Source organism: Varanus komodoensis, unplaced genomic scaffold (assembly GCF_004798865.1).
Source record: "Varanus komodoensis strain SLA01 unplaced genomic scaffold, ASM479886v1 scaffold7_1, whole genome shotgun sequence".
Classification (NCBI taxonomy): domain Eukaryota; kingdom Metazoa; phylum Chordata; class Lepidosauria; order Squamata; family Varanidae; genus Varanus; species Varanus komodoensis.
Window position 1 is genome coordinate 2234918 of NW_025336479.1, and position 26888 is coordinate 2261805.

Here is a 26888-nt window from a genome sequence, read left to right on the forward strand (position 1 = left end):
ATAATAAAAGGACAGGCACTTTGGTTCAGATACATTATGTTCTGGCTGCTTTTTACTACCAGAGGCTGTTCTACACTATGAATGGATCCAAAACTTGGTTAGTGTGATACCTGAATCTGTTTATAAAGCAGGTTGCCTGTAGCATGATAACAGAATTCCTTAAGTTAAAATAAATTAAGTGAAACTGGTATAGTACATCTGAGATTACCCAAAAGCTTCAAATCTAAATTTAGCTAAAAAGCCAGTTTTATCAAGTCAGTATCATAAGACAACAATCAGTGATTTAATATTCCAAATACTTCATGTATATTATTTTTAGAAAAGCTTACAACAATCCTGTATTAAAAGTGGAAGTCTGTGGGCTGAACGAGCCTTGAAACTGAGGGGTTCAAAAGCAGTGTGTGTGTCAGGATACTGAATCTGGATCGGAAACACAGTAATTTGAAAGGGTTTATTTCACCCATAATGTAACTGCTGTCCTCCTTCCTAAACAGTAGCTAGAGTAGGAGATGATTTAAGTAGTGAAAAGGGGTTACTCTCTCCCAATTCAGAAACTTTAAATCAAGAAAAAATGGCAGGAAATCCAATCACAGGTTGCCTATGAAACATCTATTTGGGTTAGTTGTACATTATCACAGTAATCTTTATAACATGAAATACAATGCTACCTTGGCTCACAAGCTTAATCTGTCCCAGGACTCTGGTTGTGATCCAAATTGGTCATGTTCCAAGTTAAATTTCCCCATAAGGTTCAATGTAAATGAGGTTAATCCGTTCTGTAACTTTTTTTTTTTAATCAGAAAAATGTGAAGAAGCAAAGTGACAAAGAACAACAAAGATCGTGGTCATCTCCCCTCACCCCCACCCCAAGCACGACCGCAATGGTGCCCGTCATCCCTGCACGCACCTGTCATCCCGGCGTGCTGGTGGGGGAGAGACAGGTGCGAACATGGGTGCGCTCAGGGGCGGGGGGGAGATGGGCACAATCATGGGCGCGCTCCTGCAGGAAAGACGGGCGCAATCTCAGCCATCTCCCCTCACCCGACCCCAGCACGATCGCAGCCATCTCCCCACTAGGGGCAGGGCGAGATGGCCGCGATCGCAGTCACCACCCAATGCGGAGTTTGCCACCTGAGTCAAAATTTTAATGAAATTTTTGATAGCAACCCGATTTGGTCATGAACTGAGGCATTTGTGAGCCGAGGTACCACTGTAGTCTGCATCATCATAAATGCTGCTTCATAAATCTATAAACAATTTGAGTTAGGGTTAGTTTAAAAATGATGGGCCTCACATGATCATAGCTGGAAAAAAGGACTTCAGCCATAATCAAAACTAACTAGTGTGACCTCCAGTGATGTGTTCCAGTGCAGGGTGCTGAAGTTTAGAATTTCAGGAACTCCATTCACTTCCCCTATCCTCATTGGGTTGTTTGTGGGTGTTTCCCCTACCCATTTATTTATTTGCTAATTTGTTTCTATTTTTGCAAACCTCAGCATTCCCTAAGTCTGTTGATAATTATGCATTATAGTACATAATTATATAATATATATATAATAGTGCCAGTTTGGTTACATAAGGCCCAGTATTCAGTCATCTAAGCTTACTCTATGTTAAGATGTGTACAGAGCTTGGTAAACATTACCTGTTGATTGCTGTAGAGACCAGATCAGAATCAATATGATTGTTGAAACTCTGTCGCTGCTGGTTTTCTTTAGAAGGAAGAAGAACTTCCTTCACTCTCAGATACTGGACAATTTATCTCCCGCTCTCCACATCATCTGTTCCATTTATTTGTATAGCTAAGCCCTGTGATGTCCTATACCGCCTAATCAAATCATTGTTCTCTTCTGTTTCTATGAGTTTCTTACCATGTAGCAACAATCCAAATAAGTAGTATGTATCTCCCTGATGGAAGTTCTAATGAGAAAGAGCAGACAGTGGCACATAGTGATTAAATAGCCAGCTCTTCCTGCTAAATTATATTAGCAGTTGAAGGTTATATATATATTATTAAAGTAATGTTGAGGCTGTTGAAGAGGGTAGGAGTCAGGGGAGCGCATCATGCTGTTTCTCTGAGCAGATTGTTCTTCTGGGTCTGTAGGCTTTTATGAAGCTTTTCAGCCTTAATGTGATGTGCCTGGCTAGCAGCATAAATAACCACAGGTTTGCACAGCTGCTGAGAAGATGCAGCTCTTACAAAGAAATAATGAAAATGGAAGAAGTGATGGAATACTGTTGAAAAACACATCCATTAACTCCATTTTACAGCTTAATAGCACAGAGGTTAATCTGGTTGGTGATGGCTTGGCTATCTGTTAAATCAGCTTTTCTCATTTATTCACTGTGACCACAGCAATAGCTTCGGCCAGGGGAACAACAACAACAACAACTAGCAATTTAGAAGCTGGAAAGCTGTCCCCATTCCCAACAAACCACTGGAATACTTTAGCAGGGGGAATATGTTTAAACATGTGTAGCACGTTTAACCTAAAGTTTTATACTGGGAACAAATTCCTGATTCAAATTATTTTTAAAACACCCATAATTTGTACAGGCATGGTAGTTACAAACTGAAGCTGAAGCAGATATTGGGCACACTGGATAACGTTCCATTGTGCTGATAAACTCATTTTTGACAGAGTGTTCTTAAGCAGTGAAGCCTGACGTTTACATTATAAATTAAAAAATAAGGCTGATGCTCCCAGGTTGCCACATATCATGTTGCTCCAGCAACATAAATCACAGGAGTGGGATCATGTACAAAGATCACAAGGGTCCAAGCTCACTGTTCTTAGGATTGCAGCCTCAAGCTGAAATCTTAGACTTATTTACCTGGAAGCAAGTCCCATTGAACTCAGTGGAGCTTCCTTCTCAGCAGGACTGCACAGAATTGCAAAATCACCGACTTCTTTTGGGCCAGAGATGGTGGGAATGGCCCCCAATAAAGAAATGCAAGGTGATGATGGGGTGGAGGCGTGTGATATGGCCAGAGGCACTCTCCAGCCCGAAAAGGACCCTGTTGTGCAGACAGCTTCAGCAAAAGAGAAGAGCCTATACGATTGGCAAAAGCAAGGGTTTACAAGACATTTTAAAAAATCTTTATTTTACAGTTTGTAGTTTCTGCCAAAATAGGGTTTAATTGTTATTTACATACTTAATTCCCCATGAAAGCATGTTTAGCCATTCAAAGAGATAAACTCCAGCTTTATTTCGGAAAAAGCACCAATCCAGGCAGGGGTGCTACCACGACCCACCTACTTTCATACCAACTGGGATGGTGTATTGTAGGAAGCTTTCTTCAGTGTTTCTAAGAAGAACTGCTCTTCTTCCAGGAAATCATGATCCTGTTTTTTAAAGACACAACACAGAGGAAGAAAAGAGGATGAAGACAATGTTAGTGAATCAAGGGGTCCTTGGTAAAAGAATGCGAAACTGCATGCTTGGGTCTCAGATAATCAAGGTGATCTCTTTCTGTCTCTGTCTGGTTAGTTCATGGTGAGCTAAGCAGAGCTCTAATTCAAATATGCATGCAGCAATTAAAAGCTGAGATAAAGGCAAACAGATGAAATAAAGATTGAATGATGGTATGAGGTCTGATATACAGGCCTGGTGCAGATGTAACATGCCCAATCCATAGTAGATCAAATGCTGGAGAAGGTACTCTTACTCTTTCTGCCGTAAGCTTATGCAGCACAAGCTTGGCATAGAGGTCTGCTGGTCCTGATCCTGGGAGACCCTGGGAAGCTCCAGTGTTGGTAGAGTTGACTACGGATAGATCAGGGAGAGGCACATCTGGGAAGAAAGTAAAGTATGGTAATGGTGTAAGGCTAATAATACATATTCAGGTATTTATTTATTTATTTATTTGTTTCGATTTATATCCTGCCTTTTTCCTACAAAGGGCTCACGGCAGCTTACATCATTCTCCTCCTCCATCTTATCCCCACAACAGCAACCCTGTGAGGTAGGTTGGGCTGAGAGTCTGTGACTGGCCCAAAGTCACCCAGTTGGTTCCATGGCTGAGCGGGGACTAGAACCCAGATCGTCTGAGTCCCAGTCCCATGCTCTTAACCACTACACCATGCTGGCTCTCCATTTCTCATGGGTTTCTACTGAGAGTTTAATCATCTCCCTGAGGACTCCACAACACTAAAGCTATCGAGGCAGACCCTGATTGCTTTCCTTAAGCATTATGGGTCAATAGTTATTTTATCAAGAAATATTGATGGATCAAAGGGGCTGAGCTTTGAAGGATAAGGCTAGGGATGACTACTAGTCATAATATTGGTGGCCCCATGCATCTGTAAACCAGCTGCTGGGATGTATGAGTGGGAGGGTGCTGTTGCTCTCATGTCCCGCCTGTGGGCTTTCCATGGGCATCAGGTTGGCGCATTCCATGGATCTGTGAGGGCCTTGGTTCAGAACTGCTTGTACCAGTCATGGGCTGGGGGGTGAGAGAATGTCCTGCTTTTGGCTAGCTGGTGAAGTTCATTAGGTGAGCAGGGATGGGAGCCTGAGGTTTTCCCACACAAAAGATTTGAGGGGCTCTCAGGACAGCAATCTTGCACTTTTACTCTTGTTCTTTCTACCAGACACACTCCTTGAGGGGGCAATTTATGGCTGTGCAGCTACTTACAGTGCACACTGGAGATCACGTTGGCTTGAGCAGCTGACAATGGCAGTTGGGGTACAGTCTGGAACAGTGGTGGATTGCTTGGAAGTCCCACCCGCAGCTGTTCAAGCTGTCTTCTCTGATTAGACATACTGAGCCGCTCCTGACCCAGTCCGCAGGAGGGAAGGAAAAAAGAACATTCCAGAAGGAGAAAACTCTCTGAGAAAAGCAAGCCGCAGCTGCAGGTGCATTTTTGGTTTCAGCAGATGCTTTTCATACATTAGCGCTGTGTGTGTATATTATAATCAGTCCATCTAGACTCAAAACGTTGGTAGGGACAATGCTGTAGCGAAACTTCAGAGCCATTACCTGGTGTAGCTGTTCCTCATGCTGCTTGAGCCGTTCCATCTGCTGCTGCACAGCATGCAGCCGTGCCTGATGCTCAGACTCGACCTTCCTTGCCTCCAGGAGGGCTCTCTCCCCTTCTTCATACTTCTGGGAGGAGAGCTGTGCAGTGCAAAGGGAGAGGGCAAGGCTGTGATCTGAGCCCAGCAGGACATTGCCCTGGAACCCATTTTTTGGATCAGGTGTCAATGTGACACACTAAATTAAATGATTTTATGCTCCAGCAGGGGGCCTCAGCTCACTGCCCAGTGTGATAAAATCGATTTCACCCTGCATACATGGTAGGGACGTTTCCTTGCTCTTTTTACATTTCTGATTTGCACTATTGCCTAGTTCAGAAAGCATCATCTTGGTCCAATAAGCTATGGTTTATTAGTCAAGGAATGAATTTTGTGTCCATGTGTCCAGCATCTCTTCCCTGACATGCCTAGCATCAATAAAGATGCTCTGGTTTCTTAAATCACAGTTTTCCTTGACATCTGAATCAGGAAGCTGTGGTTTAAGGGTCCTCTCCAAACCAGACTTAGAAAGCAAGGATACAGGAGGCTGTTGGATTTTTTAAAAGAAGAAATATAGTGTTATATAAAGTGCCATGTGGAACTCTTATTTTAACTCTATCACTGTACATAAATATCTTAGCAACACTACTTTCAGCTAGAATTGTGTGCTTTTTTATCTGAAGCCAAAGGTTCTATAGCACCGATCCAGCATTTGGCCTTGTAACTTAAATGTCCAAAATTATCCTAATTTCAGTATTGCCATTTACTACCCCCACATTTACCTGACTACAGGCACACACCAGTGCCCAAATGCACCCACTAGGAGTTTTTCCCCATCTACACTCAGTCCGCCTCTTGCTTGGTTTCATCGCTCTCATCCGCAAGGTGCACTGCAGAGCCATATGAGCTCTACTAGAGAACGGGCACTTGGGTGATGCTGCCAGTGCTGCCTGTGTCATCTCTGTATTTAATGATAAATTTCACAGCCTTTTTCTTAAGCAAAATACAATCAATCTTGATAAACAAAAGAAGTGATCTTAATTCAGGCTTTCCAAGGAAACAGCACAAATTATTTCCCTTCAAATTTTCTCCTTCCAAAAGTAAATGGAGAGGGGTGTGGTGTCTCTATAATTTAGCAACTACAGTGGAAGGGTGCGGCTCTGAAGAGGCACTCGGACAATACTGCCTCTTGCTTCTCCTAGCATGAACAGAAGCGGTTATGAAGAGAGAAGGTGGTTTTCCTACCTTGCTCATATTGTTGATTTCGCTTGCCCTCTGCTTAATGTGCAAAGCTGCTGCATTAACTCTTTCCTTTTCCAGTCTCAGCTCCTGCTTCTCTTGCTCCAGAATCTCCCGGTCTCTAGCCAACTGCTCCTCTTTGTATCTTAGCTCACTGGCTTTGATTTTCAGGTCTGCTTGTTCCTAATAAAAAGAGCTCCAGCAATTTTCTACCTTGTATTTTTGTGAACAGGATATAAAACAGCTCTTTACATTAAATCAGACCCATCTAGCCAGATACCTACCACGTGTTCAAAGTGACAAAATTCATTTTAGTTAACTTAATTACTGTGGTTTATTTTTCTATGTCTATACTGCATTTTTATTCACACTGCAAGCTGTTCTGGATAGAAGAGTGAAGTGGATATCACAAATTCGTATAATGATGAGTATCATTTAATAGTTGTACACTTAGTAAGAGCTGGAAAACATCTGGCCTTCCCAACGCAATTAGACTGCAATTCCCATCATTCATTACCATTGGCTATCCTGGCTGGGGTTGATGAGCTACAGTCCAACACCTGGAGGACAAGTGTTCCCCACTTCTGCCTGAAGCCATTCATGCAGCATTATTTCTATCAGCCCCTTTAAAAGACAGGGCTCTGTATGCCACTGGTCCATTACCCAGATGCTCTTCGATTCTCCTGCCCTTTATTTTTGCTCCATGCATGCCATGGTTGAGCTGTAGTTCTGAAAGAGCTAAGTGAGTTCCAATTAAGCCCCCTGTACCTTTGCAAGGCTCATGATGGCGCCTTCTCTCTGAGAGTCAATCTGGAGAGCCCGGTCAACCTCTCGCTCTGTGCGCTCTTTGCTCAGCCTCTGTTGGGTGTGGAGCTCTGACCATTCTGCTGCAAGTTTACGACGCTCCTCAGCACATTTCTGCATGACTGTCTTCTGTTCTTCAAGCAGAGAATTCTGGGAACAAGGATGAGTAGTGGCACCCCGTTTTTGAAAGAGAGGTACACCTGACACCCTCTTTGCTTTCTTTTCGGTGCCAAGTTAAAAGGTTTTTATTTTCCAGATATTTTAATAGATAAGCACTAGTTTTAATGCTGCTTTTACGATTACTGATGCTGTGCCTTGTGTTAATCTTAATCATAGTCCCTGTGGGTTGTTGATGCCATAGTATTGGTTTTATTGTTGTATTTTTAAATATGATTATGCTATTGGCTGTTTACATGTTTTTTAAATTTGTAAACCATCCAGACACCCCTGATGCTAAAAGATTGAAATGTTCCTCTTAACATGTAATTAGTAGCAGTAAGGATTTTAAGCTAGGTAATATTAGTATTTTTTAGTATTTCTGATATTTTTGGCCTTGCCGTCTTTGCTTTTGAGCTCAAAGCAATGCAGCCCCCAAGAATTTCCACAAAATTGAATTTTGCCCTCCGTCTGAATGTGGATTAACACTGCAGATTTTCAGTGACTGATGTCACTGCTTTATTCAAACAACATGGACACCTCTAACCTTTGCCCTCTCTAACTCTTCCCTTTCCATGGCCAGCTGCTGTGTCATGACCCTTCTTTGCTCCTCAAGTGAGTGCTGTAAGGAGTCCACCTTGGATTGTTCTGTTGTCACTCTCCAACGTTCCTGTGGTAGAAAGACACAAGTTGGCTCAGAAAAAGGCTTCTCTCTTTGTAGACAAGAGCACAATTTGAGTTCCACACTTATGTATATTTTGACAGAAAAAAACCTACAACTCGCAGTATTTCCCAGCCAGCAGCTGGAGTATACTAGGAGTTATAGGACTTTTTCTGTCAAGACATGCAGAGCTGAAAGGGTAAATTCCATACTATATGGATACAAAAAGAAGTAGGTGCTAACAGAAACAAAACAGATCAGTGCTTTGTCTTATTTTGTTTTACTCTGCTATTATAGAAACACTGTTTTCTCTTCTCATTTCAATATACTGCAGAAAAATGAATGTAATTTAGAACCACACTAGAAGTTTTAGAAACATGTTCTTTAAATGATCATTGTAAAAAAGATTTCAAATTTGTTTTTTTTTTTAATATAACCAGAGTTGGTAGGTGAAGAAAAAATGCATGTTTGGGAGATTTATTCTTAAATCTACGTTAATATGGATTTTGTATTCTAAATTAAGCAGGAGCTTCTTTAGAGTCAGTAAGATAAATTAGACCCATTCCTCAGTTCTTTAAATGCCATATTGTCTCAAGAAAAATGTCCAGCCTTTATCAACATGTATATGGTTAAAAATTTAAGTCATTTAAGGACTTAAATGCCTTCACTAAAAATGCATGTATGCCTTCGCTAAAAGTAAAACTTGACAAATTGTACATTTGCTTACTCCTTCTGTGAAGATAGATTCTCAGCCCTCTGCTGGGTTCACACACTCCCCAGTGCTCAACATAATGTCATCTCGCTTTCTGTCACTCCTACCCCAATGCTTATATGCCCCCCAAATAGCAGGGGTGCAAAAACTCAGGCAGAGGAGCCAAATCAAGACCTCCAGGGTTCCCAAGATGTCCATGCCCACCTCCCATGCCACCATCCACCAGATGTTGGGTAGTTTCCAGAGTTTTTTGCAGCTTTTTTCTTCCACTATGAAGTGCCTCCCCTAAGGCTTAGTTACCGGCAGAAAGGGTTTTAAGCTGAAGTATGCTGGTATTTAGCCCTGCCCAGTTTGCTTCTGGCCCAACCGCCAGTGGCACACAGCTCCAAAATGGAATTGGGCCTCACCTGATAAAGCTTCTACACCATTCCTGAACAGACTCCCTCATGGAATATTCAGGCTCACTGTTCAAGTGAAACTCAAGTCAATTTCACTTCATAGCCCTTCACTCAGATCTTTTCCTGAAAGTGACCTAAGCGCCACTAGGAGGCAGCATCTGATTGACCATTAAGTTCTAATTTTTCTGTAACACTAGTACGTAAGCAGAAGAAGATTCAGAAAAGCATTTTCTTTTTGTCTATCAGGAACTTAAGCAGCCCTAAAGCCAGCTGCTGCCAGCAGTGTTGATGTTATCTGTGGTGGGGTGCGGGGAAGGGAGGCAGAATAAGCCAACGCTTGGTTTCCAGTTCCCAGATGCCTGCCATGAAATGCTTCTTGTCTCGTGTCGGCTCACCTGCTCCAGAAGGCGGGTCTGCTCATTTAGCCTGGCCTCCATTTTCGAGATGACTTCCTGCAGCCGGCCTCGCTCATCTTCCATGTCTCTCTGCTGCCGGATGAGACGGTCTTGCAGAACTTTCAGACAGGAAAGGCGGAGGGGTAGAGAAAAGAATTACCACCTCTCTGCAGTCTCCAAGGGCTAGCAAGCCAGTTTTTGTCCAAACTGCACTACTGCAAACTGCACTATTGTACACACTATTGCTGACAGTGTGCTGGGGCATATAACCAGTGCTGCCCAGTGCCTCTCTCCACACATTTCCAATAGAGCTGCAATTATACTTTGGCCAGGTGAAGCAGAAGACAAGGCGTTCACAGATGGCAGCCTCCTGTATGTCCAGTTTACTCTGGCCAGAAGCAATCAGGAGTGCAGGAACCCCACTGCACCACTCCTATGCTAGTCTCAGCCAGCTCTGTGCCCCAGCAGGAGAATCCGCTGCAGCTGATGGAGTACCTCTCACCCATGAAATGTGAGCCACCTTGAGTTGAGCCTTTAGCATTAGCTGGGTAGCTAGGGTGAGGGCTTTTAAGGTGCAGTGGTGTCTTGGCCACATGGAACCACACATGACATTATGCTACAGGGTGAATTTCCATCCAGCTCATGCAGTCTCCAAACCAATGCCTAAGGAGCTCACGGTCCCAAAAAGCAGTCAGACAGTTTGTTTTTTTTTAACTATGATGAAAGCACTCTGCTTAATCACTCAGGCTCTTGTAGTAAACCATGGACACAGTGAGGGGAACACTCTAATTTCAAAGGGTAACAGATCCACAGCCAGATCTTAGACAGGGCAGGGCAACTTCCTGCCTAACCTTCCTAAGGGACACAGTGGACCACGACTGCCATATTGGTTTGAGCTCACAGTTCATTCTTGCTTTCAGTTTCCCACAGTTGCCATTTGGTTTATACTTGGTTTTACTGTGAGTGCAAAATGAATCTCTCAGACAGAGCTGAAGTGCATTATTGCCTGCTTACATCCTACTTGATCAGAGCATCGTCTGAGGACTCTACCTCAGGTGGCAAACTTGAGGCGCAATATGGAAGTGGCAACATTTGAGGGAAATTTTGATCATGCTCCTGACTCTTACAGCAGGATGTGTGTTTTCAAGATGATGCCTGGCATACTCCATTCACAGGTTTCCCATGGTGGTTGCTCTTTGAAGCCCAAAGGGCCCATCTGGCCCATCTGGTGAGGCAACAGGGAAGCAGCTCTCTGGAAGACTCCAGGCAAGCCCCCTGTGCTTCACAGAGCAAACCCTCCAGGGGGCCTGCACACAGTGCAACGCCAGCCATCATCTGGAAGGCTTTGTTTTTTGGACAGCGTGTGGTTTAGTCCCACCCACTGCCCCCAGCAGCATAAAGGCTAAGCGCAGCTTGATCCTGGCTGTAGCAAGCTGGAACAACCACTTGGCTTCGATTCCTACTCATGTCCAGGCCTGGTCAGCCTTGTACTCATTTAGTACTTTACTCATCTATTGAGAGAAACAGTACAAGGGCAGTATTATGGGATAGCCCAGAAAAAAAAAGTGGATCGAACCAAAGCTGTTTTTTGGACGTGGACACAAGCCAAGTTGACAGTGCCCCAGAGCATTCGACTTGGGGTTTCAAGTGTCTAAAGGGCACGTACCTCTGAGCTGTTCATCCCTTTGGCGAGCCCCGATCTCAAGCCCTTGGTGTGTGGTGTGGTGAGTGGCCTCCACTTTGTTGGCAATCTCGTTCAGGTTGCCGGAGAACTTCTCCATCTGGTCTATGATGCCATTCAAAGACCTGCAAAAGCCAGAAGGGCACTACATTGCCTAGCAAGATACATCCACTTGTGCCCCACTGGCTTCTTTACAGAAAGAGCATGATGAGCCAGAAGCGATTTTACGTAGGCAGCAGTGAGATTAAAATGCTGGATGTGAGCTGGACCCCTTCTGCTACTTGGACATGCAGAGGGCTCCATTTTGGAGAGGAATATAGCCACGGCATATTGGCCCAGGTTGTGCTTGTGGCATTTTCAGTCAGTGTTGCCAAATTATCAATTTGAAATCCTTGGACCAAAGCCTTAACATGCTCAGGACAATGCTTAGGACTATTATATGAATATACCCACTGTCTTTCCTATATTTTAAACTAGTTTAAAAGGATGGAGAATTTTCCTCTGCTCTGTTCAATTTTACTAAAATGTGCTGACAATGTGCACAACTACCTGCAAATTACTTCTGGCTGCCTTTCTGAACTTAGTGTCATCTAAATGCTGTAGATTTCAACTCTCTTCAGCCACAGCCAGCAAGGCCAAGGGTCAAGAATACTCGGAATTGCAGTCTAAAGTATTTGGAGAGCACCAGGTTGGGAAATGCTGAGCAACACTAAAAAGGGAAGGGCACCTCCATCCCACATTCCACATTGTATCCCACCATGAAGCAGCAGCAGCATGGAGATCCTACTTCCTCTCTTCAGTCAGTGATCACATCCTCCTGCTAGCCATGAATGTATCCCAGACCGCAGAAGAGCTCATTCCTTGTAGATAGAGAGGGTCTCGATTTGTATACATCTCCAAAAATTCTTACATACCTGGCAATTCTGCCCTGCTGCATTCAACTAACTCCCTGTTGGATGCTGCAGCTGAAGACAGTTCTGGCGATTTCCAGTAGACAACCTTAATCTGGCCTATCTTGCCAGCGCATGAGCCTTGGACACAATTTTCATCTCCTCCATCCATGCTCCTTGTTTCCTAGCTCTGGGATTCAATCCCTTGGGATCACAGGTAAGCAGCAGCTCTTACCTGGTGTAAGAGGTGGCACTGGTCACTGCGTCTATCTCCTGAGCCTTTAGTTGTTTCAACTGCTGAAGTTGCTCTTCATGATCTTTACGCATTTGCAGAATGGACATCCTGGGGACCCCAAGGAAAAGCAACAACACATCCTTACTCAGGTACTGAAAATTTTAAAAGGTGGCTCTTCAGTATATACAGGTACATAGGCATGCTCTGGAATCACATAGAAAGCTTTGAAAGATTAAAATTCAAACAGTGGTCAAAGAAAATAGAATACTTGAATAATGGTATAACAGAACAAATATCTCTAGGACAAGGTACCAGACAGGGTTGCCCTTTCTCTCCAATATTGCTTGCTTAAATTACAGAACTGCTAGCAAACAGTATTAGGGAGGATAACTCAATAAGAGGTATAGGATTTGAGAATAATATATCATCTTATTTGCAGATGATATATTATTAACAATGAAGAATCCATTTAAGGTTATGGACCAGAATGAGATACATTTAACAGAATTTGGAGAAATAATGGGTTTACAAATAAACTGGGACAAATCAGAGATGATGCTATTTAGTTGTAATAAAGTAGAAAAGGATGAGATTAAGAGCAAGTTAGAAGTTAAGATATGTAAAATTATTATTTATGTGTAACTGTTACAAAAATTGCAGTGCTTAAGAGGGAATAATTTTAATAAGTTACAATATGAAAGTTTTAAAAAGAAATATTAGTACTGAAGAATGGAATAATATGTGGGATAAGAGAATGTCAATTAGAATTAAAGAGATTTTTTAATAAATTAGTTTGTAAATGTACTTAACTCCAGTTAAAATGAATTATATGAATGTATGTTGGAGCTGCAACTGGGAAGTGGGTACATATTTCCATATGTGGTTGGAGCACAAATATATACATGAGTTTTGGGAAGTGATTTTCAAAGAAATTAGTACTTTGAACTAGACCCTGGACTAGCATTGCTGTCATTATTTAGAGAGCAAATGGGACAAAATATCATCAAAAGAATTGATGATACATTAATTAACAGCAGTAAGATTAATGATAGCAAAGAATTGGAAGGTAGAAGGGGATTATCAAATACACTACCGGTATTAAGAAGTTTGGAATATAGCTATTAATGATGAGTTAACTTGCAATAATAATTGGAAAAAGGTATGATAAGTAAAAATAATTTTGAAAATATTTGGAGATCATTTATTGAATATGTCTTATTGAAGGGGTATGAACCATCACAAGAGTCAATGAACCTCTAGAAGGGGAGCAGGAGTGGAGACACCTGAATGAATAAATGATCATACATTAAGTAGTAGGATTTGTTGGTCCTGGTGGATGTAGCACTGTTATTATTGTATTCTTTAACTAAGTTTTTATTATTGTATTAATTGTATTGTTTACGTTTAATTAATAAAATAAAAATAGAACATACACACTATTTTAGTATATAGGGAAAACAAAACAGAAAATAGAATACTGTGTCCAAACTGTGATTCTCAAGAACAGCAAAGTCCACTGGATTCTCTTGCTCACCACTCTCTTACCGCTGAAGCTCCTGTAGCCGATCAATTTCTTTGGCCCTCTCCTGCTCCATCTCTGCGAGTCTTCGCTGGTGCTGGACCAGCATCTCTGATTTAGCCTGCTCTGCACTTTGACAGCGAGCTAGATACTGTTCGGCCAACTCTTGGTTCTCCCGCTGGAGACGCTCCTCGCGCTGGCGGTATGAGTCCTCCATCATTTTCACACGGTTCCTATCCTCCCAAATACCACACAAGTTTGCAAATCAGTTTGGGTTGAAAAAGGATGCAAAATTGTCTCAATTAAAGCTAATAATTATATAGACTTCTTATTAAACAGCAAGTTTTTAATTTTTGGTTCAAAATTCCTTGCTTTTACCAAATTTATAAAATTTCAACAAAAGAAAAAATAATGTGCCCACATAAATTGAATATATTAATTTCACTGTATACATATGAAAGATATATATCCTTCCAGTGGGGTAATATCAGTCTTTTAGCTGTTAGAAGGGGGCAGAGAATCCATTTATGCTGACCATGTGTTCATTGACTTCCGGGAAATAGGAAGATAATTTAAAAGAACATGTGCATCAATATATGTTAAGGAGTACTCCAGTTCAACACTAATCCATATAATGACCTCCTTCCCAAAAGGGACAACTATTGCGCACTGACAACTGAGGGTGCTTAGGAGCAATCATGTCAATTGCCCTGGTCATCTCCCTATTCCACAAATCAACCAGGACATCGACAGGAGTGCCAGCTTTATCAGCCGGAAAATCCCCCAGATAACATGGATCAAACACAGATGTTAGAAACATTCAGATTTTTTGCATTTTTATCCATAGTTACAGTTTCATCAGGATTTTCCTGATGATTGAACAGCAATTTTGGCAAAATTGGAATGGTGGCCAACCTCACTGTAAGGTTTAGAGACAGGAACAAGAAAGCGCTCCTGGTATGTATAGAAATACATCCCCGCACACATTCTTGTGGATGGATGGTGCAGTCAGGACCCCAAGGGTATGGAATGGGCTTCCCCGGGAGGTGATTGAGGCCCCATCGGTGTGGGTGTTCAAGGATAGGCTGGACATGCACATGGTGGGCATGTCGTGAGCAGAGCAGGCTGGTGCCGGAGGTCAGACTAGATGGCCCGGGAGGCCCCTTCTGACTCGCTCTGTTTTCTATGTTTCTATGTTTCTAACAGGACTTGTTTTGCATGGATCAGTGTGGTGGGTACCATGTGAAGAGTATGTGCATCAGGAACCTCCACTACCTATGAGCATTCTCGAGGAGTTCCAAGTCCTCTTGATGACGCTGTTGCAGACTTTCCAACAGCAGTTTCTGCTGATTCCTCTCCACCTCCAGCCGTCTCACCTGAATGAATTTTAAAACAAATTATGTCTTATGCTCTTTAATCTTCACTTTAAACCATGTGAAAAATCAACCAAAACCATTGAGAAATTGTGGGGTTGCAAAAATCTGTTCAGCTGGGGAGCAGTATATATATATATTGAAACATTGAAAATGTTCAAATATATTGAAAAATAAACATCACAACGTGATGCTAGGGAAACAGAAATGAAATTATAACCAGTATTTCTTGTTTGGCGTACGTGGAACAGTCATTAGGTCTAGATGTTAGCCTTATTCTGAAGTGAAGCTCATGCAAAGAGTAAACATGAGTGGCTCTCACTGATTAGCTCCACCATCATCTGCATCAGTTTGCCCACCCCTGATGTCCTCATGTACAGGAAGAAGGCCTTGGCACAGACACCTCTTACTGCAGAACAGAGGTAATGTCTCCAAGATAGTTTTTAAAGCCACGCCAAGGTCTTCTGGCCTTCAGATTATTAGGAATATAATTGCCTTGAAGGTGCCTTCCAAATTGTTTTGTAGATAAGAGCTGCTTTTGTGGTGAGAATGAAACTGTTTGCCTTACTGAGGCAGCTGTGTGCCCACCTACATCTCCTGGAAAGGGAGGTCAGAGACTGTGTGCACAGTGACAGATTCTGCAATAGTGGACGAGAGAAACATGGCAAGAGGCTTTGTCTGTTGTTCTTGCCTTAGGAACAAAAATTGACATGCTGCTCACCAGGCAGCTTTGGAGGCTCAGAGAATATCCTTGACCTATTCAAGGAGCCAATACAGCCACAAAGAAGGGGAGTGTAAGCTTCCTTTTGCTTGTTTATATTTATATGGCATATCCATACTTCATCATAGCATTCAATAAACTGCGTATCTTCTCTGACATAGATAGTTTTGTTTCTTTCCAAGTATCCTCAAATCCAAAGTGAGGTGCTTTGGCTGGACCAGCCCCTGGGATTAAAACATGTGTTTAAGAGGTTCTTGCATTGCTGGGACTCGTGTGCCCTTGACTGCATCCACATGTTTGGTCTCTGGGTACTATTTATGATAATTACAAACAGGACCTTCAACACAACATTCACTAGTTCTGGGTACCTGATCGCCACACCCTCTTCCAGGAAAACTCCACACTTTTCCCCTGCCTGGTTTTCCATTTCCTCCTTACAATTGTCACAATATTATCAGCTGATTGAGCACGCTCACTTTACAGTGGATTGTTCTGGGCTTCCTTCACAAAAACAAAACTGCAGATTGTTTTTCATTTCTAAAGTGTACTTCTGCAAACCTTGGGGTTTGCTCCAAGCCTGCCAATACATTTCATACTGGAATATAGAGGGTGCTATTTTTAGCTAAATAAGGATCCAAACTTACAGAATGAGACTGCTATTAGAATAGAGGATAACACTTTCATAAAACGAAAATCAGGTACAGCTATCTCTGCCTCAGCCCTTGGAATGATTAGCTCACCTGACCTTCCAGCTCAGCAAGGCGAGTCTGGCCACTCAGAAGCTCCGCCTGGCAGCTTGCCAGGGTCTCTCGCAGCTGTGCTTGCACACCTACCAGCCTTTTATCATATTCGCCAATATTTGGTGAGCCCAACATGTGGGGTTCTGAGTGCAGCAGCTGAGAAAGGGTACAGGAATTAGGCAGACAGCAACAAAAAGCACTATACTTAGAAAACGTTGGCGGAGAAGGACTGAAGCCATTTTCCCCAAGTATGGTATAGTAGCCTAAAGCACTTCTCTACTGAGTGCTGTGAATGTGGTGAAGAACAGGATGTACTTTCTGATCAACATTGCTTCATTACTTAAAGGAACAAACCTGGAGAAATTCCAACTCAGTTCTTAGCATCAATTGTGAATATACACTCTGACAGCCACAGGTCCTGGTACCAAGTAGCCATGCATTATCCTCATCTGCTATGATTTACACAACTTGCTTGTGCTTTACTTTTTAGTTTTCATGGCCTTTTCTTTTATTTTAATGTTATAAATGATCTGCAAGCCACAAATAAACCAAAAATAGAGCAACTTGCTGAAGACAACAGCAATTTTCTCTCTCTTGGCGAATGCTATGCTTAGAACAGGTTGAGGGCTGTGTATGTCATGAGTTTCACAAGAGACTGTGGAGTCCCCTTTCCTGCATGTTTCTTTATGATGAATTACTCAGTCTCCGTTCTCCAATGCATTTAACGAGAACATTCTGCAAGTGCTGGGCCTTGGTGTATACAAGTCTGGGAGCCTCCGCAGTTTAGCCCATAGCTGGAAAGGCAAGATTAGACAGTGTCCAGAGATGGTCTTGGAACACTTTCTGTGTGGTCACCCCAGAAGTGAAACCAACTGTGGTGATTGGACTTTGGGGCTTTCCAGACTAAACTTTAGCTTCTCTTTAAATTCCTACATAATGAGAATAGAAAATGAAAAAAGACAGAAATGCTTGCTAAAGAAATGTATTCATTTAACCTTCCCGTTTTCTTTCTCCAAATTAAAAAATAGAGAGTTCTATTTGGGTCGCACATACCTGGGAGTGCACAGGAGTCCTGAGGACTTCTGTATGTCCTTGAAAAAAAGTTGCAGGTGCTGCAAAGCCAATACATGTAGAAATCAGATGTGACCACTCGTTCTGGCACTTTCTCATAAGCAGAAACATGGATACCTCCCCACTTTGCTCATTTCAGATATTTCATAATCAAGTTCCATGGACTTTGCTTACATTGGGCCAAATGTGGCTTTAATCATATTCCTTCCACAACAATCTCGACAACAAAGAAAGGAACACGGGCAGCCAGATAAATCAGCACTGAGCAAATAGAAGCTTCAGACTTGCACAAAGATTCTGCCCCAGTTCAACGGGTATAGCCAGGAAGGGTCTTGGGGAATGGGCTGGAAAGCCAACCAAGAGGTGGAAGCTATGGCCTGTTGCTCTTCCCCTTGCCGCAGCACCCAACGGTCCTCTCGTGCACTGGAGGAAGGGCACATCAGTGCACTACATCTGGGGGCTCGTCAAGCATTACCATCCTCGGCTACTTTGGCTGCACTGAATATTAGATATGGTTATGTTATGAATATTGGTTGTGAATATTAGATAACTAACTTTGAAAAGAATGTTGTATGACAGGTTAATTTACACAATTCATTAACAATTCATCAGAGTAGGGGCCTCCATCCTTTGTCAGAATGTCCTGAGCATTGCCATAAATTAACTGCTGTATGGGAATGGATGGCTGATCACAAAAATGTTAAAATACTGGCAGTAGCCCCTTATGTGCATGTTTTGCATGTGTATGAATGAATGTGCACTACTCATTCTTGCCTCTCTCTCTTCGCTCTGGGTCTTCTCCCCATAATGCTGATTCCCCTCCAGCCATCTGACTCCTCTTCTTCATACCCCAGCTCTTCTTTACTTCTCACTTTCTTTCCTTCCTTCCATCTTATCCTCTGGCTCATTTTCCTTCTTAATTCTTGCTCTCTAGTTTGCACCCTCTCTCCTCAAGCTCCTTTTTACTTCTCCTTTTGGTCCTCCTTCCTTCATTCTATCTGCCTCTCTGGCTCTTTCCTCCCTCCCTCTGTCCCCCTCCCCCCCTCCCCACAAGTTCCTCTTTACCCCCCCTTCCTCTTTCCCATCTTTCTTTTCTCCCTCCCATCTGTCTCTCTAGCTCCTCTCTCTCTCCTCTTCTTCCCACTGATACTTCTTTATTTCTCTCTCCCCCGCTTGCTTCCTTCTCTCTGGCTCCTCTTTCCCTCTGTAGCTCATTCTTCTCCCAATTTCTCCTCCTCTTATTCTGGTCCTTTCTTCCTGCCAGCCTGCTTGCCTGCTCTCCTTTCCTCTTCCCCTTCTGCCTCACACTCCTTATTCATTACGCCCAGCTCCTCATTACCGCTTTCTGTGATTGGTTTCCTTGCTTCCTTCCTACTTTCTTCCACCCATCTGACTCCTCTTTCTTCCCCACCCCCAGATAAAAACCAATGGAACAATTTAATCATTAGCTCTACTAGGAAGAGGAAAAACCCCCTGTCAAGATATGACTGGAAGGCTGTGCCAGTGTCATTCTCCCACCAAGAAACTGGTTAATCCAACAGTCTTTGGTTGAGGACCAATTTCACCTCCATCCAGGCCTTCACCTCCATTCAGGCAAGTGATAGGATGAATCACTTTATGCACTTACAGAAGGAGGAAACAGCTCGGCCAGTTCTTCAGCCTAGCCTTGCAGGCAGTGTGGTAGATCCCTGAGTTAGAGGGTACCAAAGTAATCTGTGATGAAGGTCTTGGGGGAATATTCACTCCTGGGGCAGTTCAGCTGGAGTTTGGTTCTTACCTGTGGTGTTTGTGTCTCCAAAGGGAGTCCCTTTCCTGGGATCGACAGGAAAAGCTGGAGTGGCCTTTTCCTGAGACTTTAACCAAGGCATGGAAGACCTGTAGGAAACAGAGAAATAGACAGAGTCAGAATTAAATGGGCATCCATTTAATTAATAGATTTTTTTATTCTGGAAAGAGTGCAAACCACAATCCAGATGAAGGACACTTCAGGGCATGTAACAAAAATCATTTAGGCCAGAATTCTATGGAACCACCTGGGGGCCACAGGACAGAGGCAATCTCCCCTTCTACCTGTGTGCAGAGAGGCAGGCACAGGCATCTCTGCTGCCTTTGCTGCTCTGCCAACAGTGCTTTGAATGTGGTAAGGTGAAAAGAAGAAATGCCAGGGAAGGAGTTGGATCTAAGCTCACTTGCTTCTTTGTTGTGCTGCCCAAAACAGTGGAAAAAGTATACCAGTTCTGGGTAGTTTGCTTCTTGCTTTCCCTGACAGTCCCTCCAGCATGGCTTCCCCCTCCCCTGGTAGGATTGCTCTGCCCATCTAGATGGGGGACCCTTTATCCTGTCTTGTTCATCTAATGCAAGTGGTTAAAAAAGATGAGCCAATTTCCCCCAGCTGGAGCCGGGGGCGTCTGACTAGATGGCCCCAGAGACCCCTTCTGACTCGCTCTGTTTCTATGTTCTATGTCCCCCTCACCTTGCTTTAGAGCACTAAGTGTACAAGAATATGCTTCCAACTCTGTGCTAATGCCTGTATTTTATTCTGCATTAAGTAATCTATTTCACACAGGGGCAATCTTAACAAGGCTTACACAGAGGTATATCCCAATGTTTTTCTAGACTCTACTTTCTTGTGTCTAAGCCTTACTTATCATTTGGCTTAGAATCCCCCAGTTCTCCTGCCCCTTCAGATGTTCTTTGGAAGCATCCCTTCTGCTCCCACACAGCTGCTCATGCATTCCTACAGAACAGGAGAGGGCAGATGATGACGTGTGGCCTGTGTGGAGACCCACCAGTGAATCTGGCAGCAGCGAGAATTGCATTCCCCTGCCCCCCAGCAGAAAAACAGAGAACTGGCGCTCTTGGCTCTACAGACCACAGAAAGGGTCACATTTAGCTTAGGAACAAACAAGCACCACAGAGTGGTGCTCCGCTCAGTGCAAACCACAAGGAGACATGTCTGCATTACTCCCTGGACTTCCCAAAGATGCCCACCCCTACTATACAACAAGAAAAAAGAGCAACACATCAATAACCAGAAAGATTTAGGAGCCTTGCTGGATCAGGCCAGATGTCTCACTAGTCCAGCATCCCATTTTCCCTCAAATGTCCATAAGATGCCCACAAGCAAGTTCTTACTCAGGTTCCTCCAGCCTGGCAGGTCTATCTATTGTGACGACCGACTGCTGATGTCTTTCTGCAGAGGTAGCAGGTTGGCTGAATTAAAAAAAACACACACACACACACAGTTAAGCAAAACCGTTGTATTGCAATAGTTAATTAAAAGATCGTGCCCCCAGCTCACAACATCAGCCTATGAATGTACTGCAGACAATGTGTACTGCTATGAGGTATGCAGCATGGATGGCTGCTTTTCAAGCATGCTGTGACTCAGGTGCCTACAGAGATTTTTCATGTTTATACACATCCCGTACATGGAACACATTTTTTATTCTCTCTCTCTCTCTCTCTCTCCCCCTCCCTCCCTCCCTCCCTCCCTCCCTCCCCCCCCCCCCCCCCGCCTTTTTCCTACAAAGCCAGAGCATGGTCTGAAGGCACACAGGACATCCACCATGTTGCAGCTAAGCAGGTCAGGGGCTGGCTGGCCTGAGCTTGAAGGGGAGACCACCTGGGAACCACATGTAGCCACCTTGCGTTCCACAATGGAAGAAAGGTGGGATATAAATACAATATCTAAATAAATGAAAACACATAAGGGGACTGGCATACCCTGGCTGTCAGAAGTGAGGGTCTGAAAGATTTGCAAAATCTGAAAAATGTTACCAGCAAAAATGGAGAACCCTCTGGTCTTACGTGGTGAGAGCAACTGGAGCCACCTCCTCGCCCTGCATCCAAGGGTCTGAGGGCCCAGGTCTCTTCTCCTTCCCTTTCTCTTGCACTCGAGTTTTCTTCTGCGATAAGACATTACTCAGCCAGCTGTCACCATCCTCCTCACTAGGCTCAGGCTTCAGTGCTGCTTCCTCAGTAGCTGGCTTGGATCTAGAAGGGAGCTGGCTGGTAGGTGCAGGATGCTCAGCATCAGAAGGGCCAAGTGGCACTTCTAGTGTAGCCCCTCTTACACTGGTCTTACTGGATTCCTTTAGTGGAGAAGGTGGGAGCGAGTCAAAATCTTCATCCTTCAGACCCAGCCAATCAGCTCCAGCCTTGCTGCGTATGGGGCTGCCAGATGCTGGGGTGGACACCTTGGACCTCTGATCTGCTTTCAGTTCACTGAGGTTTTCTGAAGAAAACCTGCAACAGGAAACAAAGAATGAGGAGTGCTAAGATTTCACATGTTGCCTGTGGGAGGAACAAAACGCATTTGTGGCTAGCACAGGTGTCTTTACCTGACAGACTGCCGTCTTGACTGCCGTCCTTCTGGAGTTGAAGCCATGGTGGGTTGGTAGACCCCAAAAGTGAACTCTTCTCCAAGAGGGTCTTCCTTATCTGTATATGAGTAACAGCCACGACAGCCAAGCTGAGGAAATGAGCACTCGAGCGCACACGTGCTTTCATTACAGGCTTCCGAGACTCCAATGAGAAGTCAGAGAAGACAAGCAGCTCTGAGACGTGGGTGGGATTATTGGATCCAACGCTAAGCAAATACCAGGGGATACTAGTCTGCCTTTCTTAAAGAACTGAGGAGATGAAATGAAAGCATAGTGGAACAACATAGCTGTCACAGACTGGGGAGGCTGGTTTAGAAAAAAACTCTTTTCCTAACCCTAACCCTATGTAATGGTTTAAGGGAAGGAAACCAGGATCCCTTGGCAGGCTGGATTAGGGAGAAAAATTTCAATATGCTTGTTGTAGCAACAGAGTTACATGTCTTATATATAGGACACTTAGTGCATAAGGAAAAAACATAACCAAGCATATCAGAATATGCCATGTGTGTCCTTATAAGCATCAAATACTCCCTCAGTGCTGCTGTGCCATCTCGGAAGGATGAAAGGTAGGCCAAAGAGACTCCCGGAATAGGATCATGACGGGATCAGTGCTCCCTATTGCACTTGCCTGCCTGCTTCTGATATTTCTTATCCAGCTTAAACTCCTTGGGTTCCCCTGTGTTCGGTCGCTCCAGGAGTTTTTTTGCTGTTCCTCTTCCCAGCAATTCATCGAGCATAGATCGGGCAGGACGAGGCTCCTCCCTGCTAAAAAAAAAAATACCAATTCGGCACTGAGGCTAGACAACTTTAGAAGGCCCAGAGGTGAATTTCCAGAACCCACCAGAGCCTGCACCCACCCCCGGAACAGCTGTTGCCAAGGATGATCTACAGCGAATCAGCACCTTCAACCGATGCACTTCATACATTAGAGAATCTGGGAACTGCAGATTGTGGCTTCTTCAGCATCCTGATTTCATCTCTAGCCTCCATGGCTGATGAGAAACTAAATACAGGTTGTTTCTGCTTGGAATCTTGAACATTAGCTTACTATTTCCAGAAATAAGCAGAAAAACGTTTTAGCAGCTCTATAGGTGAAATGCAATCTGCAGGCGGTGCTAGGCCTGCAAATAGGCTTTTGCATGGCCCTTGAAGCAACTATACTGGTTCTTGGGTGACCCATCATGCTCAGAATAGAGGGGAAATTGACACAAATGTATAATGCCTTGGCTTTCTAAACCAACCAGCTTCAGAAAAGGTGGACATACATCTATCTCTAGCTGTACATGTGCAGGATAGAAGGAAAATGGAAACTGGCCATAACAATTTTGCCCTTGCTGAAACTGACTGGATTTAGGGCACCATGCATTTTGGCCCAAGAATGTCCTGCTTTCTTCCCCCAAGATATTACTTGCCTCCAACTCCCATCATCTCAAGCCAATGTGGCTCATGCTCAAGGATGCTGGGTGTTGTGATCTCACAGTAACTTAGAGGACCTCACCCTTGCTTAGCTCTAAGGCTAGTAGTGCCATCATTGCTGAGGATGATGGAATCTGGAACAGGTTGTTCAGGGAGATCCAGTTTCTCCAAGTTAGAATGTTTCCTGCCCTGCTCTATATATTGAAGTGGGAAGTTTGTAATATTCCAGTTGTTTTGGCCAATGATCCCATAATCCCTCACCATTGGCTATGCTGGCAAGGACTGATGGAAAAATATCTGCAGGGCCACCAGTTTTCCAGCCTAATATATAGGAATAAGGCAGGAATGCCCAACACTCTAAGTTGCCCAACCCTGCTATAAAGTACTGCGACCAAACCAGCGGGTTCAGTGCAAACTGTAACATGCCTCTATTGATCTTAGTTTATCCCAAATGCAATAAGTCTCTTCTGCTTTGCATATCCAAAACTACAATTTATTCCCTCTCCAGCTGAAAGAGGCACATAACTCCCTGCATTTCAGTGAGATGAAATCACTTACCCTTCACCCTTTTTGTCCGATTTTACTTCTGCCTTCAAGTTCTCACCAAACCCCAGAGCATCCATGAGATCATCCCCATCAACCTCAAATGTTAACTCCCCCCTTTTTTGATCAGGGGCAATGGTGTGGTGAGGAGCTGCAGACAGAAAAGTTCCCAATAAATCCAGTTGCAAGGCTTTGTGATAGCAATATTCTAATTTCACAGCATTAGTCTTATGAGTCAAGACTCAAGTCTTATGAGTCTGTTACGCCCTTCAGAAAATGCTTCAAGTACACTAACTAATAAGTCTTCTCTGTTAAAGCATTTTATATCAACTAGCTAGTCATTTCCAAGCTGAGTGTTGTGGTGTGGCTTGTTCTTTTTTACATCCACGCTGGCAATTTTCTCTGGAATGATTGTCTTTTATGCATGACTTTATTGCCATCATTTGTTAATACTATCATTGCCAAACAGTTGCATCTGAGGGTTTTCTGTCTTGTTTGCCTGTATTTTTTCAAACTCCACCTCCAGTGGTGTTTCATCTAACTAAGTAAAAAATACAATTGCAGCACCAGGCTTTCTAGCATGGATGGGAAAAACATAGCTGAAAATTTATGCCTTTAATTTAAAACTCCTTCTTTGAAGGTCAGGCTTGTTTTATTATTTCCTGTTCAGCACAGGTGAGGGATTGGTAATGATCAGTTGCTTCATTAAGCAGAAGGAAGGATCTGTTCCTTCTAGATACTTTTATTTCCTGGTTTCCTTTTATTCTTTTTAAATTCTTTGTTCCTATTGCATGATAGCACTAAATATTGCTAGGGACCTTTGCTAAACAGGATCATAGTCATGAAAAAGGACAGTGAGTATGGTATGTAGCACTACATTAATAATATTAACTCTATAATTAATAATACAATGAAAATGATATTCTTTTATTTCTACTTCCACTAATTGCTGAAGAACATTGCCTCAATGCTGCCAAAAGGTGCGAGTGTGAAAGGATCCCTTGTTCCAGCAGACTGCTGTTCCATAGCAGAATATGCACAGAGTGAACTTTACAGTTGTGATAAGCATCAAATTGTACGGCTGACTGATTTTGGATAAGATTTGAAGCTAATGGCTGAATGTCCACGTGACAAGCCTCTCCCACTACAACCTACTAGATACAGGGTGGGACATTAGATCTTTTATTTATTTTGGCATGATTCTTGCTCTGCTCTCATGACGGTTGACAGCAAGCATACAAAAAATTAAAAACTACGTAAGAACAATCTTAAAACACAACAGCCAAGGATCCACATGAAATCTGCACAATTAAGCTATTTCAATCCCTAGGCTAGTTTGGAGGATTTTATCTATTTATTTACTATCCCACTTTCTTCTTATAACAAACTCAAAGTGGCTTACACCATTCTCTTCCTCCTGCTCTCAGTCTTATCCCACAGCAGCAACCCTGTGAGGTAGGCTGGGCTGAGAGTCTGTGACTAGCCCAAAATCACCCAGTTGGCTCCACAGCTGAGCAGGGACTACAACCCAGATCGCCTGAGTCCCAGTCCCACACTCTTAACCACTACACCACACTGGCTCTCTCGATTGATATCACAATTCAAACAGTGACGAACATTCAGGGCACAAGCCTAAGCACGTTTTAACAGAAAATGGGTCTACAGCACCCTCCCCACCTTCTGTCTAAACTTGCCTAGGATTATGCCTTTAGCACTTGAACAGAACAAAGTTGGATAGAACCCACAGTTTCTAATCTTGTCTTATTTAGAATGCTCTTGACTGTGCTCACACTTTCTAAAACTAGCCTGATAAATACTCTACTACAGAAGAGCCCTATTAATTTGACTCCCAATGCTGTCTCACATCCTCACCAGATGTGGAGAGATTAATCTTTCCATGGCACACTGCTTTTTGGCTGAGCAGAGAGCTTGTATTTAGATCTTGTGTCAAGTGATACCATTACCCCTTTTCCCTACTGAAAGCTAACAAGTTGGAAAAACTTCTGTGGAAGTTGGAATCAAAACTTGTGCTAGGGCTTTGAGAACACAGAAGATTTCCTAATCTGCAGGTGGGGCAAGAAAGAGCTGCATTAGCAACAAAAACTGGAGGTGGGGAGAAGGACTGAAATAGACTTTTTTTTTTCTTCTTCAGACATAACATCTGATCTCAGTTCCAATAAACTGACTGATGGCACCTCTAGGACAGACACAGGGAAGTACTTCTTCATGCAGCGTACAGTTGAAAGCTAGAATTCAGAAGCAAAGCTATAGTGATGGCTTCCAATTTAGACAACTTTAAAAGCAGATTAGACAAATTTATGGAGCATAATGTGATCAATGGCTGCTAATTGGCATGGTGCTCAACTGCCAATTCCAGGATCTTTGATACATTTTAATTATTTCACAGATTCCAAACAAGGCTGAAAGGATGCAATTTTGATCTCTTTACTGACCTTTCTCTTTAGAGTTTCCAGTTTCTGGAGTATTTTTGGTGGCAGAGGAATGTACTTTCTTCTCTGTGCTGTCTTGTTCATCAGACAAAAGGCCATCCAAAGGGTCATTCATATCTCAAAAGAAAAGAGACATGTAGAAAATGAAGGATAATTATGAGACTAGACAAGCATTTCAAAACAAAGAGTATATCAGGAGCTTATGTTAAGAAACAGGATTTAAAAAAAACTTGTTATTATAGTCAGGATATCAACCTAGTAGTTCCCTCATTCAAACCCCACTACCTTCATGATGTCTGAAGACTGCCCTATAATCTTAGGATACTATTACATAACCCAAGAAACTCCACTGACTCAAGGCTATGCATGTTTCCAAGGCACCACTTTTAGCATAATGCAAAGGTAATTGTCTTGCTTCTTTGTCAGTCATTTTGATTTTTAAACATTTTATATATTACATGTTTATCCTATTTTTAAGGA

General features: G+C 43.2%; 1 protein-coding gene across 3 annotated transcripts in view; it reads right to left on the reverse strand.

Moving 5' to 3' along the window:
• Positions 1–3078: 3078 nt before the first annotated feature.
• Positions 3079–26888, reverse strand: part of FBF1 (Fas binding factor 1) — a 35196-nt gene continuing 11386 nt past the window's right edge. For 2 of the 3 annotated variants that reach the window (XM_044453963.1, XM_044453961.1), the window contains 21 exons: positions 26412–26525; positions 23974–24109; positions 22628–22764; positions 21958–22057; positions 21425–21862; positions 20750–20827; positions 19392–19489; positions 17597–17655; positions 16544–16699; positions 14985–15085; positions 13736–13942; positions 12191–12298; positions 11051–11190; positions 9385–9503; positions 7766–7888; positions 7027–7212; positions 6265–6441; positions 4985–5122; positions 4640–4778; positions 3671–3795; positions 3079–3347 (listed from right to left, as the gene is read on the reverse strand). In XM_044453963.1, the coding sequence (XP_044309898.1) occupies positions 3264–3347; positions 3671–3795; positions 4640–4778; positions 4985–5122; positions 6265–6441; positions 7027–7212; positions 7766–7888; positions 9385–9503; positions 11051–11190; positions 12191–12298; positions 13736–13942; positions 14985–15085; positions 16544–16699; positions 17597–17655; positions 19392–19489; positions 20750–20827; positions 21425–21862; positions 21958–22057; positions 22628–22764; positions 23974–24109; positions 26412–26525 (2963 nt within the window). In that variant the 3' untranslated portion in view covers positions 3079–3263. The remainder of the gene's footprint in view (positions 3348–3670; positions 3796–4639; positions 4779–4984; positions 5123–6264; positions 6442–7026; positions 7213–7765; positions 7889–9384; positions 9504–11050; positions 11191–12190; positions 12299–13735; positions 13943–14984; positions 15086–16543; positions 16700–17596; positions 17656–19391; positions 19490–20749; positions 20828–21424; positions 21863–21957; positions 22058–22627; positions 22765–23973; positions 24110–26411; positions 26526–26888) is intronic. The other variant, XM_044453962.1, reaches the window with a different exon arrangement.